Genomic DNA, 15,869 nt, shown 5'->3' with positions numbered 1-15,869 from the left:
TTAGTACTGGCACAATAAGAGAACCCTTAAGATTCCAATATTCAAATCCATAAATAAACATTTGTAAGTTCTACGACACAAAAACAATTTTAAAAAATTTGCATATTATCGGCAAAATCAATTCTTTTTATTTATTTTAGCCCCCCCCCCCGGGATCTATTTAGTGACCTGCTAGGGTTAAGGTTCGATAAAATATAAATGCTAAGAGAGGGATGATCCTAAACCTGACTCAAGATTTCAACATTGCAACATTTTACAAATCTTGAATATAACAATCTTTACAAATAAAAATTACATAGTAATATTTGCAAGACAACGTTTAATTGAAAATTGACAGAAATAATGTCTAAGCTTCTTAGATATAAAACGATCATCCCAACCGCCCTTCTGTTTAATACTGAACAGATCCGAAAACGATTGAGAATTTATTTTCCGGTCATAATAACTTAGGCTTAGGCGTTATACAATTAAATATAAACTACATTATATAATAAAAATTTTGAGTAATAATAATAATCGTTTCTGGACCAACTTGTCTGTTTTGGGTAGAATTGATCCAGTTCTTTAAATCCTTTCATTTAACATGATATGTTGCAATTTTATAATAGGAAGTTTACCTTGTTAGTTACGTAGATTTATCTCTCTCCGTCCTGGTCGGAACCTATCTCTCTCCATCCTGGTCGGAACCTCGGGGTTGTCGGTTCAGATTTCTCCGATGAATCCCGGAGACGGGGATATACACATATATATATATATATATCCTCCGTCCTTTTCAAGAATATACTTTAGTTCCCGCATTTTCTTTGCGGAGCTCAGAATTCAGAAATATTTAGTTCTTAAATACTTACACAGTCCTTAACTGTCATCTTTAAAATCTACTTAAAAGAACAAATTATAGTTGGGGTTTAGATTTAAAAGAGGCTGGTAATGTAATTATAGGCGTCCCTATTTTAAAACCTTTATCTGAGAAACAAAAGCGTTGAATTACGTTTTATCCATCCGTGTAATTCTACAAATCTTGGCAATTATCATGATTTTGTAAGCTGTAGCAATTCAAAAGTTACTTTCCAGAAAACCTTTTATATCCTTATGATATATATATATTAATTCCCTGGAGCAGAAAAAGAAACGCATTTAATTTTATAAAAGAGTGGGATATCAGATTCTTAAAAGTACTCTTTAACCTTGTGTCAAATCAAGGATCCATAATATCATTTCTAACTGGAAATGTATTACATTTTGTAGTGGCTTCTCTGTAAAAGTGATAATTTCAGAATGTTTTACATAAGAGAAGAGAAAAACTAATCTTCACATTGTTACTCAGATGGAGATTTAAAGTTACGTTAACAGTTCCTTTAGCTTTGAAGCATATTAATTTGAATGAACTAAAAATATAGAATTTAAATATATATAATTCAATTTATCATTTTTTGAAAATTCAGAAGAATGTTTAAAATATTTTGTTCAGTAATCTTCATCTGTATTCTGGTTATCCCTTACAGGTATATAATTAAATTATTTAGACATTTTAAATCGTTGATCTTTAATTGTTGATCGTTGATCGTTGATCTTTCATCGTTGATCTTTGATCGTTGATCTTTGATCGTTGATCTTTGCTCGTTGATCTTTGATCGTTGATCGTTGATCGTTGATCTTTGATCTTTGATCGTTGATCTTTGATCGTTGATCTTTGATCGTTGATCTTTGATCGTTGATCTTTGATCGTTGATCTTTGATCGTTCTTTTATCGTTGATCTTTGACCGTTGATCTTTGATCGTTAATCTTTGATCGTTGATCTTTGATCGTTGATCTTTGATCGTTTGATCTGTGCCGCTAATTACTAATTATGATCTGCACCGCTAACTACTAATGAGGATCTGTGCCGCTAATTACTAATCATGATCTGCGCCGCTAATTACTAATTATGGTCTGCGCCGCTAATTACTAATATGATCTGTCCCGCTAATTACTAATATGATCTGTCCCGCTAATTACTAATTATGATCTGCGCCGCTAATTACTAATATGGTCTGTCCCGCTAATTACTAATTATGATCTGCGCCGCTAATTACTAATATGATCTGTCCCGCTAATTACTAATTATGACCTGCGCCGCTAATTACTAATTTTCATCTGCGCCGCTAATTACTAATTATGATTTGCACCGCTAATTACTGCACTCTGGACAGAAATATGAATATCTAGGTTTTCAGTGTTTTGATGTAAACTTACTTTTGTTGATCTTTATTTGCATTTTATTCAATAACAAGATGCGAATAAATAAATAAAGATGAGAGAATGTGTGAATACATTTTATATTTTCTTCTGTTGTTCATAATTTTAAATCTTTAAGATTTAATGTTCACTTCTAAATTATGGTAGGCCAGGGGATGGATTACATTAATAGTGAGAAGTGGCTGAACTGGATATGGCTAATTGAAATAATTTCTAATGTTGCAGTTCAGCTATCCGTACCTAGTTCAGCTACTTTTCGCTTTACATACGCTGAATTCATAGATTAAAAACAATACAGATATAACACAAGATGTCGTCTTTTCTGTATTTAAGGGGTTTTCGTTCCCGATAACCCTGTCTTGTAATTCAACGCTGTCGTGCGGAAATCCTTTGGGTTATTGTGAACCAGAACCCTTGAATCTAATGTTCTATCTGTATTGTGTACCAGAACCCTTGAATCTAATGTTCTATCTGTATTGTTATTAATTAATCTATGGTTGAATCCAACCCCATGTTAGCTTGTAAGGCTAAGATAGTTAAATCAGATATTGTCAGAATAGTTTGACCTGTTTCTTTGTCAGGTTAGTTTGTCTGATTTGTTTGTCAAGTCAGTTTGTCTGATTTGTTTGTCCCTTTTGTTGGCTATATTTGTTTGTCAGATTTGTTTGTGGAATTAGTGGGTCAGCATTTTTTCGAAATTATGTATTTGAATGATAAGAATATCTCACAACTTTGCAATTTAATTTACGAACAAAATTACTGGGATATTTAGCAGTGTAGGTTATTCTGTGGACCTGTCAGTTGACAGCTATTTCTAAAACTATAAATAGATTAAAAACATAAATGATGGCTAATGATTAAGAATGTGGCAACTTTTTGTAAATATTTGATTTGATTTATGAGACTCTATTGAATTATTTAGGATAGGATCTAGATTTGATTTATGAGACTCTATTTAATTATTTAGGATCGGATCTAGATTTAATTTATGAGACTCTATTTAATTATTTAGGATCGGATCTAGATTTGATTTATGAGACTCTATTTAATTATTTAGGATCGGATCTAGATTTGATTTATGAGACTCTATTTAATTATTTAGGATAGGATCTAGATTTGTCTCTTGTTTTAAGAACAACAATTTATACTGTTTAACTGGATTTTAAAGTGTTTAGCTTTCTTTCAAAGAAATTGAATCTCTAATTTTCTAATTCTATATATCTTCGGAACTCAATATCGTAAACTATGAATTCTGTTAGATCAAAAATTTTAAGGTTGAAATATCGCAGAAGTACACCATCATGTTAGAGGGATATACGGATTGGAAAATATGAGTTGTGGCAAATATTCAATTCTTGAATTAACTGTATATATATATATATATATATATATGACAAATATTCAATTCTTGAAAATACTTTAAACTGATGTTTGAATTAACTGTAGATGTAATTTCCAGGGACCCTTCATTCAACGAAGGGAAGTCTGCGGCAGAATTTAAAGAATTTGATCCACGACTTAAATTTGAGACGCGGCTCAAATAATATGGTTGATTCCACTTAAAATTGAATTCAATGTTTCAATATGTAAGTTGGCGCTCAATTGAAACCGGTTTTTGGCGGATTTGAGACCAGGCCCAAATTCGTTAAATTCTGACTTTGGTTATTTATCTGAGTAACATATGTATGAAGATATCTAAATGTAATTCCGCAATTTATTTTAGCAGAGAATTGAAAACTATTTATTTCCAGAAAGAAAAAATACTTTTGTCTTTTTTGCTCCGACAAAGGTTTAGTTGCAAGGCGGTGGTGGCGATGGTGCGCATATCCTCTTTAAACTTGGAATTACGTAAACCATTCCCTTTAATTATGTATAATGGACCTGTACGTGATTTCAAGATAATTTACTTTTATATTTACATTTACATTTACATTTACATTTACATTTACATTTACATTTACATTTACATTTACATTTACATTTACATTTACATTTACATTTACATTTACATTTACATTTAAGTTTAAATTTACACTTGCGATAAGTTCAAACCTCTTACGAGTAATTTCCCCTTTCATTTTACGAATACAATGAAAGATGAAATAATAACTGAATTCTATACAACTGGATTTTCATATCTTTTTGCTATTAATTTTCCCTTTGAAACCTAGAATTTTGATCGCATGTGACGAATTCAATTTTGAAGGGAAACTGAAAATGATTATGAAATATTAATGTCAAATATTACTTTGATATATTTCCTTCAATTCACACGGATGTTAACTTTTGTGTGGATATTGTTAAACCCTTGATATGGATATCCAATGTGGGCGATTTTAAATTTAAATATTAGTATTTAAAGAGGAATTCAATCAATCCGCAGATCTGCAGTAGATGGAGATCAATGCTTAATCCGGAGATTTATTAACCCTATTCCTGCTGGGGGGGGGGGTCAATTTGACCCCCCCCTGTATTAAATCGATTGTGTCCGTCTTTTATAAACAAACAAGAATTTATGAATCTCAGTGTACTTCAAAATAAAGTTTTTAAAGAAAACTGCGTTCTTGAATAGTTTCGAATATTTTTAACGATATTTTCGGTTTCAAAACCTCATATGATATATGACTGACAAGAATACCCTTTATTTATTCTGAGGAGTGAATGATCCACTGCCCGTTAGGCTCTGGAAAGTTTTAAAAAATGTAATTTTAATAAGATTTCGTTTAGGCTGCAAACTGTGACCGGAAACCAATCAAGTTTAAGGTTGGTAGTTTAACAACCATCATTACGAAATTATTTTTAAAAATTTTCATTTCAAAGTTCAAATTTTCTAATATTTCATTTCCAATTTGAAGTTTTTTTTAAATAGGTTTCAACAATCCATGGGTCGGCATAGATCTTCAAAAAATCTAGGTATCACAATTTCATTCGAAAATAGCCAAACCATTTTATTTTATTCTAGAAAAAAATGTTACGTTTTGCACATATTTTGTACAAAAAAAAGCGCCATGACAAACTTTTGATAAAGTAAGTCATCCGTAGCCTAATAGTAATTTTTAACCGGAGAGCTTGGCACAGTAACCTTCAGTTTATTTGTGAAGGGAGGGAGGCATGGCAAAAAGTCAAGTTTTCGTATAAAAGGTTTCAATTCAAAAATTTAAATAGAAAATACCGAGGAAGATGATGAAAGTTTGGTAGATAAACAACTTGATTTGGAACAAAATGGCGGTGGATTCGAACGAAGACGACGGGATCTTGAACAAGATAGTATACGGGAAGAACTCAGCAGGTAAAGTCTTTATTTAAGTTCTAATCCCTCATAGCGCTTCAAATATTGTAATATTTTTCAACACTAAGCGACCATAAACCTTCCCTGGGAGTATTTTGGCACAATCAGCTCAGCCGTTCTGCACTGTAAAAAAATCTATTGCATTTTCGGGAAAATTACAATTAGCACAATTAGCTATATCGCACATATAGCTCTTGTTGATCATCACTAAACAATATTTAATGTAAAGGCAGCATGCTCTAATTATATCGCACAGTGTGTACGATATATCTAGCTGCATTGTTTTCATTAAATGTTATAGATATTAGATATATCTATTGGAGCAATAGCGTTTTATTTTGCAGTGTGCTGTTATTTGTATACTGGAAAACAGACAAGCAAATTATTTAAATACCAACTTTAGTATGTAACAAAATAAAAATGTAGATTTTTTTTGAGAAAATTATGACATTTTAATTGAATTAAAAATAACGGAATTACTCATAAATATGCACGACAGCCAAATGCATTTTTTTCAAAGATTTTTAAAACAATGATCATCTTTTATTCAAATTTACTTGTATGTTTGACCTTTTCAGTGCAAAAGCTTTAATAATTAAAGCTTTGAACCTGATTGCTCAATGAAAAATTAGTTTTACTTTTTACCGTTGAGTGTGGAGTCAACCGTGTAATTTGGTTTCGGATTACTATAATTATTAATATAAATTCTAATATGTCATGAAGAATGTTCAGTGGTTAACGTGGTAAACATGATTTGTTCTGATATGTAAAATTTTTAAGATAATTAACTTTATGAATAGATTTTTTATTCTTTTAACTTTTACCCTGAAATGTTTTTTTCAGGTTATAGATTTCCAAATTTTGTGGTTTTCATTGTCTTAACTAGAATTTGTATTATCATCATTTTTAATATTATTATTATTATTATCACTATTGTCATCACCATTATCATTATCGTTATCATTATCACTATAAATATTATTATTATTATTACTATTGTCATCACCATTACCATTATCATTATAACTATAAATATTATTATTATTATTACTATTGTCATCACCATTATCATTATCATTATCACTATAAATATTATTATTATTATCACTATTGTCATCACCATTATCATTATCATTATCATTATCACTATAAATATTATTATTATTATTACTATTGTCATCACCATTACCATTATCATTATCACTATAAATATTATTATTATTATTACTATTGTCATCACCATTACCATTATCATTATCACTATAAATATTATTATTATTATTACTATTGTCATCACCATTACCATTATCATTATCACTATAAATATTATTATTATTATTACTATTGTCATCACCATCACCATCACCATTATCATTATCATTATCACTATAAATATAAGTAATGTATTCATCTAAAAATGTAAATTTATTAATTTAATTTTGAGAAGTTTCCTGTTCCTATTTTGTTCTAGTTTCAGCCTCATGGGTTAACACCATGTCAGCAGTTTTCAAGATAAAACCTGGGAATAACACAGTCACTTTGATTTTTAACAGTGGATTGAAGCCCCCCCCCCCCTCCCACTTCCTTAAACTTACCATATTGAATTTTTTCTTGTTTTTTCTACATTTTGAAATTCAAATTTACAATTGTTTGTTTAAAGAACAAAGCTTTTATCTTTCTCTCTTTATCTTGTTTCTTTTCTTTTAAATCATTTATTCATAATTCATCTTATATTTTTATTTTGTATTTGTGTAGAACGATAATGAGAAAAGTTGTCGAAGAGGCTGGTTTATGATTTGATGTATATCAAAAATGTTCGATAAAATCATTTAAATAGAAATAAATAAGCTTCCATTGTGTATGCAAATACCTGAAAAAAAGTAACCAGCTTGGCATACTTAATTCCTAGGATACTTTCAAAGCCTTTTAATTAGATTAAAATCCTGGTTTTCTTGCATGCTTATTCTCAGTATGAAGTAAGGTTACGCAGTCATTATTAGAGAAAATGGGGACATTCACTCTTGTAGTGTCTGAAATGCAAATAAAAAAGTGTTGTTTTTTAAGTAAGTGCAAATTGAATTAATATTCAAAAAAATATTTATGTTAGAACTCCGCAGTTGTTTGTCTCGTAGCAAAAACACACTACAACTTTAAAAACATACTACAACTGTAAAAACACACAACTGTAAAAACACATTACAACTGTAAAACACACTACAATTGTAAAACACACTACAACTGTAAAAACACACTACAACTGTAAAAAAAAACACACTACAACTGTAAAAAACACACTACAACTGCAAAAACGCAAAAAAGTGTTTAAATTGTGCCTTCTGTTTTTTCCCCGCTTTCATTAATTAATAAATGAAATAATGCTTAACAGCCGGCGCCGTTAAAGAAATTCAAAATATCGACCGTTAATGTCGTTAGAATGATTTAATCGGTAATTTTGAAAAAGAACGGGAAAAAAACGTTAACTGAACGGAACATTAGGTTCTTAGCTATAAGAACAAACGGATACCTAAAAATTGGTCACTTTCCTAAGCTAACCGGCAGTTAACGACTGATTAAAAAAATGTCTGAACGTGCCATAGCTACTGTATCGTTAAACCTACTCATAACTGAAAGCAACGACTAACGACTAGATCTAGATAAACATTGTGGGACAATAAAATCAGTTTGCAGAAAGAGCGTAATAAAAAAGGGCATTTAACTTAATGGCAATGGCACCACCGAAGCACCAGGTTTAGTGATAAGTAAAACAACACTGACACATGTATTTGTCATTGTTTCCCTTCAAGTAATATTGCATATTTGTTTTCTTTACCTTAAACTAAACCAGACGGTTAAATTTCATCTGGTGGGGGCCGGGAGGGGGGATAATTTAAAAAGAAATATACACACTGATTTTGTTGCTAGGCTCAAAATACTACCCATGCTTTATCCTCTTTTCGTCTCGCATAGCCTACTCTAACTCTGATTTAATTTTCTTCTCCCTCTCCTCCTTATTATCTTACTTCTTATATTAACTACTTTTTGTGTTCAGAAATGTGACTGCAATTCTAGAAGATCTGTTAAAAAACTACGATAAAACTGAACGCCCCTCTCAAAATAACAGTAAGTCAGAAATTTAAAAAAGTTTGGGGGAATAGGAGATTTTCAGGGCAGCCCACCCCTGTCAGGGTTAATATTTTGATCCGAAGTATGGGACCAATTTCAGAAGCGGAAATGGTAAAGATTTACTATATATATTTATAAAATTATTGTATATCTGGCTGGTCTGTGAGTTTGTTTCCTAAAAACAGCAAAACTGTTAATTTAGTTCGAATTATGCTGGACAATGGCTTGGTTAAAACCGAACAATATCAGATATATAAAGAACTATAAAAAACTATAAAAAAGAAAAAACATACAAATAAAAAACTTCTCATAACACACAGAAACCATAACATTTTTTACGTAATATGGAATTTACCGAAACATTTTAAATAAACAAATATTTTATTCGAAATTACAGAAATTACAGAAATTACAGAAATTATAGAAACTACAGAAATTAAACAGACAGTATGTTAGAGATCAAAAATGTTGTAAAATATCCTTAACCTTCTTTTCAGAATTACGAACAAAATGTAACCACATTGCATAGTATTATAAACTATGTGTTCATGATCTATCTAAAAACTTGACAATGTGTGATGAGTCGACGTAAACCCCTGTTTTATTAATTTAATCAATTTGCAGGAAAGTTGGTAACATCTATAAAAGTAGTTTTGTGCTCTAACAATTTATTTTCTAAACATTTGTTTACATTTATTGGGACATTTTCAGTATTATTCAATGGACTGCTACTTCCGCCAGTACTGGAGAGATGAGAGGTTGGGATTCAGGGAAAAATATATTCAAAAACATTTTTCTAAAATATTAAAAAAAAAAGAATTTAAAAATCTGATTTTTTCAAAATCTTTCTTTACAACATAAATGTCAAAATACCAAAAACCTGGTAAGAAACCATTTGAAATCAAATTTCGCTTTCTGGAGACTAAAAGTTTATTAAAATTAGGATTAGTGCGAGATTGGAATTATAAAATGCCATAAAGACAATTTTTTCTCTCTCGGTTTCAACCGAAATTTAAAGATTTGACCTCAATTCCACAATATCATGCACAATAAGGACCTAAATTGTGCAGTTTTAGACAAAATGGCACTTTCTTTAACAAAATTAAAATGGTTGCGCAAAATCAAAAGTACACATATGTAAAAACATGTTGAAAGATAAACTACTACTAAAACTTCTTTTAATGAAATGGAGTCTTTGTCACAAACTCTAATTATTTTCTAACCCCTACATCTTTGCAACCCAATGTTCAAGACATAAGATATTTTAATCTATGAATTCTTATAAACCAAATTAATGCAAGTTTGAAATATTAAAGATTTACACAATCAGTGTCTGAATTTAATGAATTTGAGCCGCGTCTTAAATCCGCCAAAAACAGGTTTCAATTGAGCGCCGGCTTAAGTCTTGAAACATTAAATACAATTTTAAGTAAAACCAACCATATTTGAGCCGTGGCTTAAATTTAAGACGCCGCTCCAATTCTTTAAATTCGGTCTCAGCTTGTGAAGTTTTAGGGAGTAGACAATTTTAGTTTGCGGCAAAGACTCAATTCCTTTATCAGAAGGTTTTTTTAATAAGTGAGCTTTCTGACGAAAAAAAAAAACGGCAATCAAAGAGAAATTAAGAGTAAAACCAGCATCAAAAATGTTACCGACTATACGCGAAAGGAGGTTTCTTTACAGGAGAAGATATGGTAGAGAATTGTTAAGGTGCATAATGGACGGATAACAGTAAATACTCCTCACAGAAACATCGGATAGAAATAATAGATAATTCATATTTTATGATGGTTTATCCTGTAATCATTTTTATTTACTCTGATCTCAAGATTTGGGAATTTTCTTAATAATTGAGAAACAAAAACTGACATTTACTCCTATCTTTACAAGTGTACAAACTGTTGGTGCTTACAATTAAGGCAGTCCTAATTATGAAAATTTCATAGATAAATAGTGCATACTTCTATCTTCAGTTATAGCACTGAGATTTAGTTGGTTAACAACTTTTCATAAAGTCTCGATTTAAAGTGTCGCAGTGCCTTGGCCTTTTGGATTTCCTTCACACAAACTCACTTATACTTTATACACGCTTGTTCCTAACTTAAATTTTAAAAGACTAGTAATTGGCAAAATACTGCTTGATTTTTTAATAAAAGCGTGAAAATCATGGTTAGCAATGATAAATATTTATGCTTCAAGATTTTAGTTTAACGCGTAGCAATTACAATATTGCATCTTCTTCTTCTTCTTGCAGCTTACAACACATCTCAATTTATAATTTACTCTTACGCTGAAAATTTATTTCTACACCCTGTGATTTTTATTTGGTTTAGTTTTTAAACTTTCTGAAATCTTCACGTGTTAAAAAATATGCTAACTATTAAAAATTTGATTTGCTGTCCCGTTTTTTAAGTTTAATGTTCAAAATAAAATTTTTTTTGAAAATTACTTAAATTAAGATTGAAGGGGCCGGGTTTAAGTTTTAGATTGTCATCACTATAAACCAATTTAGGTTCATGAAGGAATATTTGAGAGGGATGAAATCAACATAGTTAAAAGTTCTATCACCGACCTTCATTATTCTAAATAAAAAAAAGCTTGTCTTGTAGTATGTAGAGACAAGCAAAATATGTCAAAGATGTTTAACCTTCTAATTGCATGTGGAAATGTTTCATTTTTATGTAATCACGTTTCAATTTCATGCATTATAACGTTTCAGTTTTAAGTAATGAATTTCCAATTTTATGTAATAACGTTTCAGTTGTAAGTAATAAAGTTCCAATTTTATGTAATAACGTTTCATGTTTATGTAATTACGTTTCAATTTCATGTAATAACGTTTAAATTTTATTTTCGAACTGAATATTGCTTAAAGAGGATTAAAGCACAATGCCAACCAACTTCAAATTGATCAGGTAAAAAAAAAATAAAAAAATTATGGACGAATAATGGACAAATAATAGACGAATAATGGACGAATAATAGACGAATAATAGACGAATAATAGACGAATAATAGACGAATAATGGACGAATAATAGACGAATAAATTATTGTTTTCATTTTTCTCTATATATATAAAGTTATTATCTCTGTTTGTTTGTTTATCCAATCATAACCCAGACACCCCTAGACTGATATGCCTCAAATTTTGATTGGGGAACTCGGGAGAACTGCGGAAATGTTCTTAGCTTGGTTTAAAAGTTCTAAGTCGAGTGGGTTTCGACTTTTATGGCGAAAATTGAGTTTCCCGGTAAAATTGACCAAGGTCGGGTAAACGGCGGGATTAACTATTAATAATCAGGGCTGCACTAAGTTTCCAATATTTCTGTATTACAACCTGCTGGTGTCAGCCTTTTTATATTTAAAACTATGAATTTATAATCTTGCAGAATTCCTATAAATTGCGAAATCAGCTTTCAAAGATTAGAAAATTTCAGTTCTAGCAAGCGTTAAATTTCTTTTGTTATGGTTTGTAAATATGTGTCTAAATATCAAATAAAATTTAATTCTGGCGAGAATAACATTAATTGTTCCATTGGTAAGATCATAAGGCCGAGTTTTTTTTGTCCCCCCCCCCCCCTTCGATTTTTCTCTTAGAGTTGAGATAAGGGAGTGTGATGCATGTCCCTGGTGTAACTTTTCATGGCCTGCTCATTAAAAAAACCTTCTATCTTTAATGGTTAGGGCCAAAGGGGGGATTTTTTAAAAGCTCAAAAAATACGTTGAAGAAATGATAAATAAATATTTTTACTTTTGATAAATATAAACATGAAGCACATGTTATTAAAACAAGTTATTACATCCATTTTTCGAGGGCTTTTCAAATATATAAATTTTAGCCCTGCAACGCTTAATTATTAAAAAAGTTTCTGATTTTTTTTTAAAACCACCCTGCCATTTGACTGTCCTCCACCCGATGCATAACAAATTTTTTTTGAAAAATGTGTTCACAACTATTATGTAAAAAAGTATAGAAGTTTGAGCGTTCTAATCTCTGCCGTTTTTAAGTACTTCATAAAAAAAAAAAAGGCGGNCCCCCCCCCCCACTCAATCGTGATAGGGTTAAATATTTATGAGTATCTAGCATGTTGAAGAAACTATGTTAAATGTTAGTTTGAACATAGTTGCACTCAAGATTTGTCGTATATTGGTTTTCAACACCTGACAATAATAGTTTCCCACCAGTCAGTGGAAATATCTAAACTTTAAAGGTTTCCCTTATATTTTCATCTTTGTACATTTTTAAGCAGAAACAACAATAAAAATTTCGAGGATTTTCGTGTTTTTGTCAGTGGGTTACCAACCGTTTTTTAATTGAAATTTGTTTAAACCAATTTACTTTATTTGCACCACTTACATCTTAAGCATTTTCTGAGGCTGCCAAAACAAAATTAGGTCTTATCAATTCAACCGAATTCAAGTTAAGTAATTGAGTCTTTTGCCCCAAACCCTAATTTTCCAATCATTATATCTTTGCATTGTGATGGTTTTAATAGTTAATATTCCAATCTATTTGACCAAACAGCATGAAATATTTAAAAACTACGACATTTGGTTGCAAAGATGTAAGGATTAGAAAACCTGAGTTTGTGACTCAATTACATGATACACGCAAACAAACAGACCAATAAACCAACAGACAATCCAAATAAATGTTCTATAGATATGAAATGAAAAATAAATTAATAAATAAATTTTTTGCAATTGCGTCTGAATGCTAAGATACTGGATAAGATCATATCTGGGAACTTTTTTATTTGATACTCATAACCGCTTACTCTCGATACCTACTGTGGGAATTCTTTGATTCAATACTCATAATCGCTTACTCTTGATACCTACTGTGGGAATTCTTTGATTCGATACTCATAATCGCTTACTCTTGATACCTACTGTGGGAATTTTAACTTGAAGATAATTGCTTGATCTCTTCATTTCAGTTTTATCCAAGACGATCACCGTTTGGGATAGGGAATAAGGATTAAATTAATCTGCAGATTAACAAAAAATTAAGTTACAGTTCCCAGATCTGATAATCTTAGTTCTTGTATTCAAACATAATAAAAACATCTTTACTATACTTGAGTCTGAATGTTAAGATAAACTTGGAAACCTGAATTCTTGTATTTAAACATAATAAAAACATATGTTTACTATACTTGAGTCTGAATGTTAAGATAAACTTGGTAACCTGAATTCTTGTATTTAAACATAATAAAAACATCTTTACTATACTTGAGTCTGAATGTAAAGAAAAACTTGGAAACCTGAATTCTTGTATTTAAACAAAATAAAAACATGTTTACTATACTTGAGTCTGAATGTTAAGATAAACTTGGAAACCTGAATTCTTGTATTTAACTTAATAAAAACATCTTTACTATACTTGAGTCTGAATGTTAAGATGCTGGAAAAGATCTGGAAACCTGAATTCTTGTATTTAAACATAATAAAAACATCTTTATTATAGTTGAGTCTGAATGTAAAGATGCTGGAAAAGATCTGGAAACCTGACACCTATTTTCACAACGGGTTGGATTCCTACCTACACACCATTACCAGGAATACTACAATAGAAAAAAACAAGCAATACACTAAAAGATTTCTTTTACTAGCTTTTTAATCCTAATTGTCCATGATATTTGTATCGTAAATATCTTTAAAATAATTCATAAAAAAATGTATTCATTCTGTGTTTATCAATTTTTGAACATATGTCTGTATTTATTGGTTTATACGAAATTTTATAAAAGAATTTGTATTTTATTGGACAAGATTTTCTGTGGTCATTCTTGCATTAAACTGGACTCTTGACACACTTATATATTCAAAGAAATTTATTGAGGGCAATTTCATGGTTTCGCAACTTCTAGTTTAAGAAGATATTTACTTAAATATATAAATTTAACATGTTATATACAGTATACACTGTACATATATTGTACATGACCACAGGCCCAATAAGTTGCTTCGAATTTCAGAGCATGGAGATATTACGTACTCAATGAGGTAAATTGTGGTAGGCATGGACAATTTGGAAATTTATTTATTTTGTTTTAAGTTTTTCTATCTTCTTTCGATATGCCCTTTAGTCCATGTATCCAATTTAACTGATTAAGCTCTTTTTTATATTAACTATCAAAGCCAAGTGTCCAATGTAACTAATTAAGCTCTTTATTTAGATTAAATATCAATGACAAGTGTCCAATGTTACTGATTAAGCTCTTTATTTAGATCAACTATCAATGCCAAGTGTCCAATGTAACTAATTAAGCTCTTTATTTAGATTAACTATCAAAGCCAAGTGTCCAATGTTACTAATTAAGCTCTTTATTTAGATTAACTATCAATGCCAAGTGTCCAATGTAACTAATTAACCTCTTTATTTAGATTAACTATCATATCTATATGTCCAATGTAACTAATTAAGCTCTTTATTTAGATTAACTATCAATGCCAAGTGTCCAATGTTACTGAGTAACCTCTTTATTTAGATTAACTATCAAAGCCAAGTGTCCAATGTAACTAATTAAGCTCTTTATTTAGATTAACTATCAAAGCCAAGTGTCCAATGTTACTGAGGAATTTCCCCATGGATCATCAGAGTTGTCCTTTAGTTCTTGGATCATGTAAGTTCTATACAGTTGACTTGTATAAGAAAAATGGAACATAATGCTAGGAAGTCGTTTTTATTTATGCGGCATTTATTTATTCTATTTTTCAAATTTAGTTATTTCTAAAATGTGGTCTGTGTTGATGACGCATTTATTACCAATGATCTCTTTTAACCTAAATTTTGACATTTTGAAATACATTTGTTTAATTAGGTTTTAAAATTTTGTTTTAGCCTCATCAAAAATATACAGTTTAATCCAGAACTCCTGAGATACAGGGTGTCCCAAAAAACATGGGAATTCAGTGACGAATTCGATATCGTCTTTTCTAATAATTCTTTGATTTAGTATAGTGATACCTACTGAGAAAGCTGTAATCTGTAAGAGTTTCGTCTGCTATGTTTACATTTTGTTTGTTTATTTTTTGACTGCATACGGTTGTACTTAGTAAAACAAGAAAATAACAGTATACAAATCCCACAAAAAATTTGGGCCCGATCGGTTCAGCCGTTTTGACGTTTATTGGATACAAACAGACAAACAAACAGACAGACAAACAGACAAGCCAAATTTATATATAGATTTAGATAATTTAAGGATTTTGA

The 15,869-nt window shown here is 30.3% G+C and overlaps 1 protein-coding gene across 1 annotated transcript in view; it reads left to right on the top strand.

Annotated features, from left to right (window-relative positions):
• Positions 1 to 1,446: 1,446 nt before the first annotated feature.
• LOC111701232 (gamma-aminobutyric acid receptor alpha-like) overlaps positions 1,447 to 15,869 on the top strand; it is a 36,599-nt gene continuing 22,176 nt past the window's right edge. Inside the window, exons 1-11 of the mRNA XM_023472420.1 lie at positions 1,447 to 1,502; positions 4,964 to 4,999; positions 5,106 to 5,149; positions 5,402 to 5,525; positions 8,575 to 8,645; positions 8,692 to 8,759; positions 9,360 to 9,418; positions 11,524 to 11,563; positions 14,121 to 14,212; positions 14,606 to 14,659; positions 15,197 to 15,279. Of these exons, the coding sequence (XP_023328188.1) occupies positions 1,447 to 1,502; positions 4,964 to 4,999; positions 5,106 to 5,149; positions 5,402 to 5,525; positions 8,575 to 8,645; positions 8,692 to 8,759; positions 9,360 to 9,418; positions 11,524 to 11,563; positions 14,121 to 14,212; positions 14,606 to 14,659; positions 15,197 to 15,279 (727 nt within the window). The remainder of the gene's footprint in view (positions 1,503 to 4,963; positions 5,000 to 5,105; positions 5,150 to 5,401; positions 5,526 to 8,574; positions 8,646 to 8,691; positions 8,760 to 9,359; positions 9,419 to 11,523; positions 11,564 to 14,120; positions 14,213 to 14,605; positions 14,660 to 15,196; positions 15,280 to 15,869) is intronic.

This window comes from Eurytemora carolleeae, unplaced genomic scaffold (genome assembly GCF_000591075.1).
Source record: "Eurytemora carolleeae unplaced genomic scaffold, Eaff_2.0 scaffold175, whole genome shotgun sequence".
Lineage (NCBI taxonomy): Eukaryota > Metazoa > Arthropoda > Copepoda > Calanoida > Temoridae > Eurytemora > Eurytemora carolleeae.
This window is presented reverse-complemented; position numbering and strand designations above follow the sequence as displayed.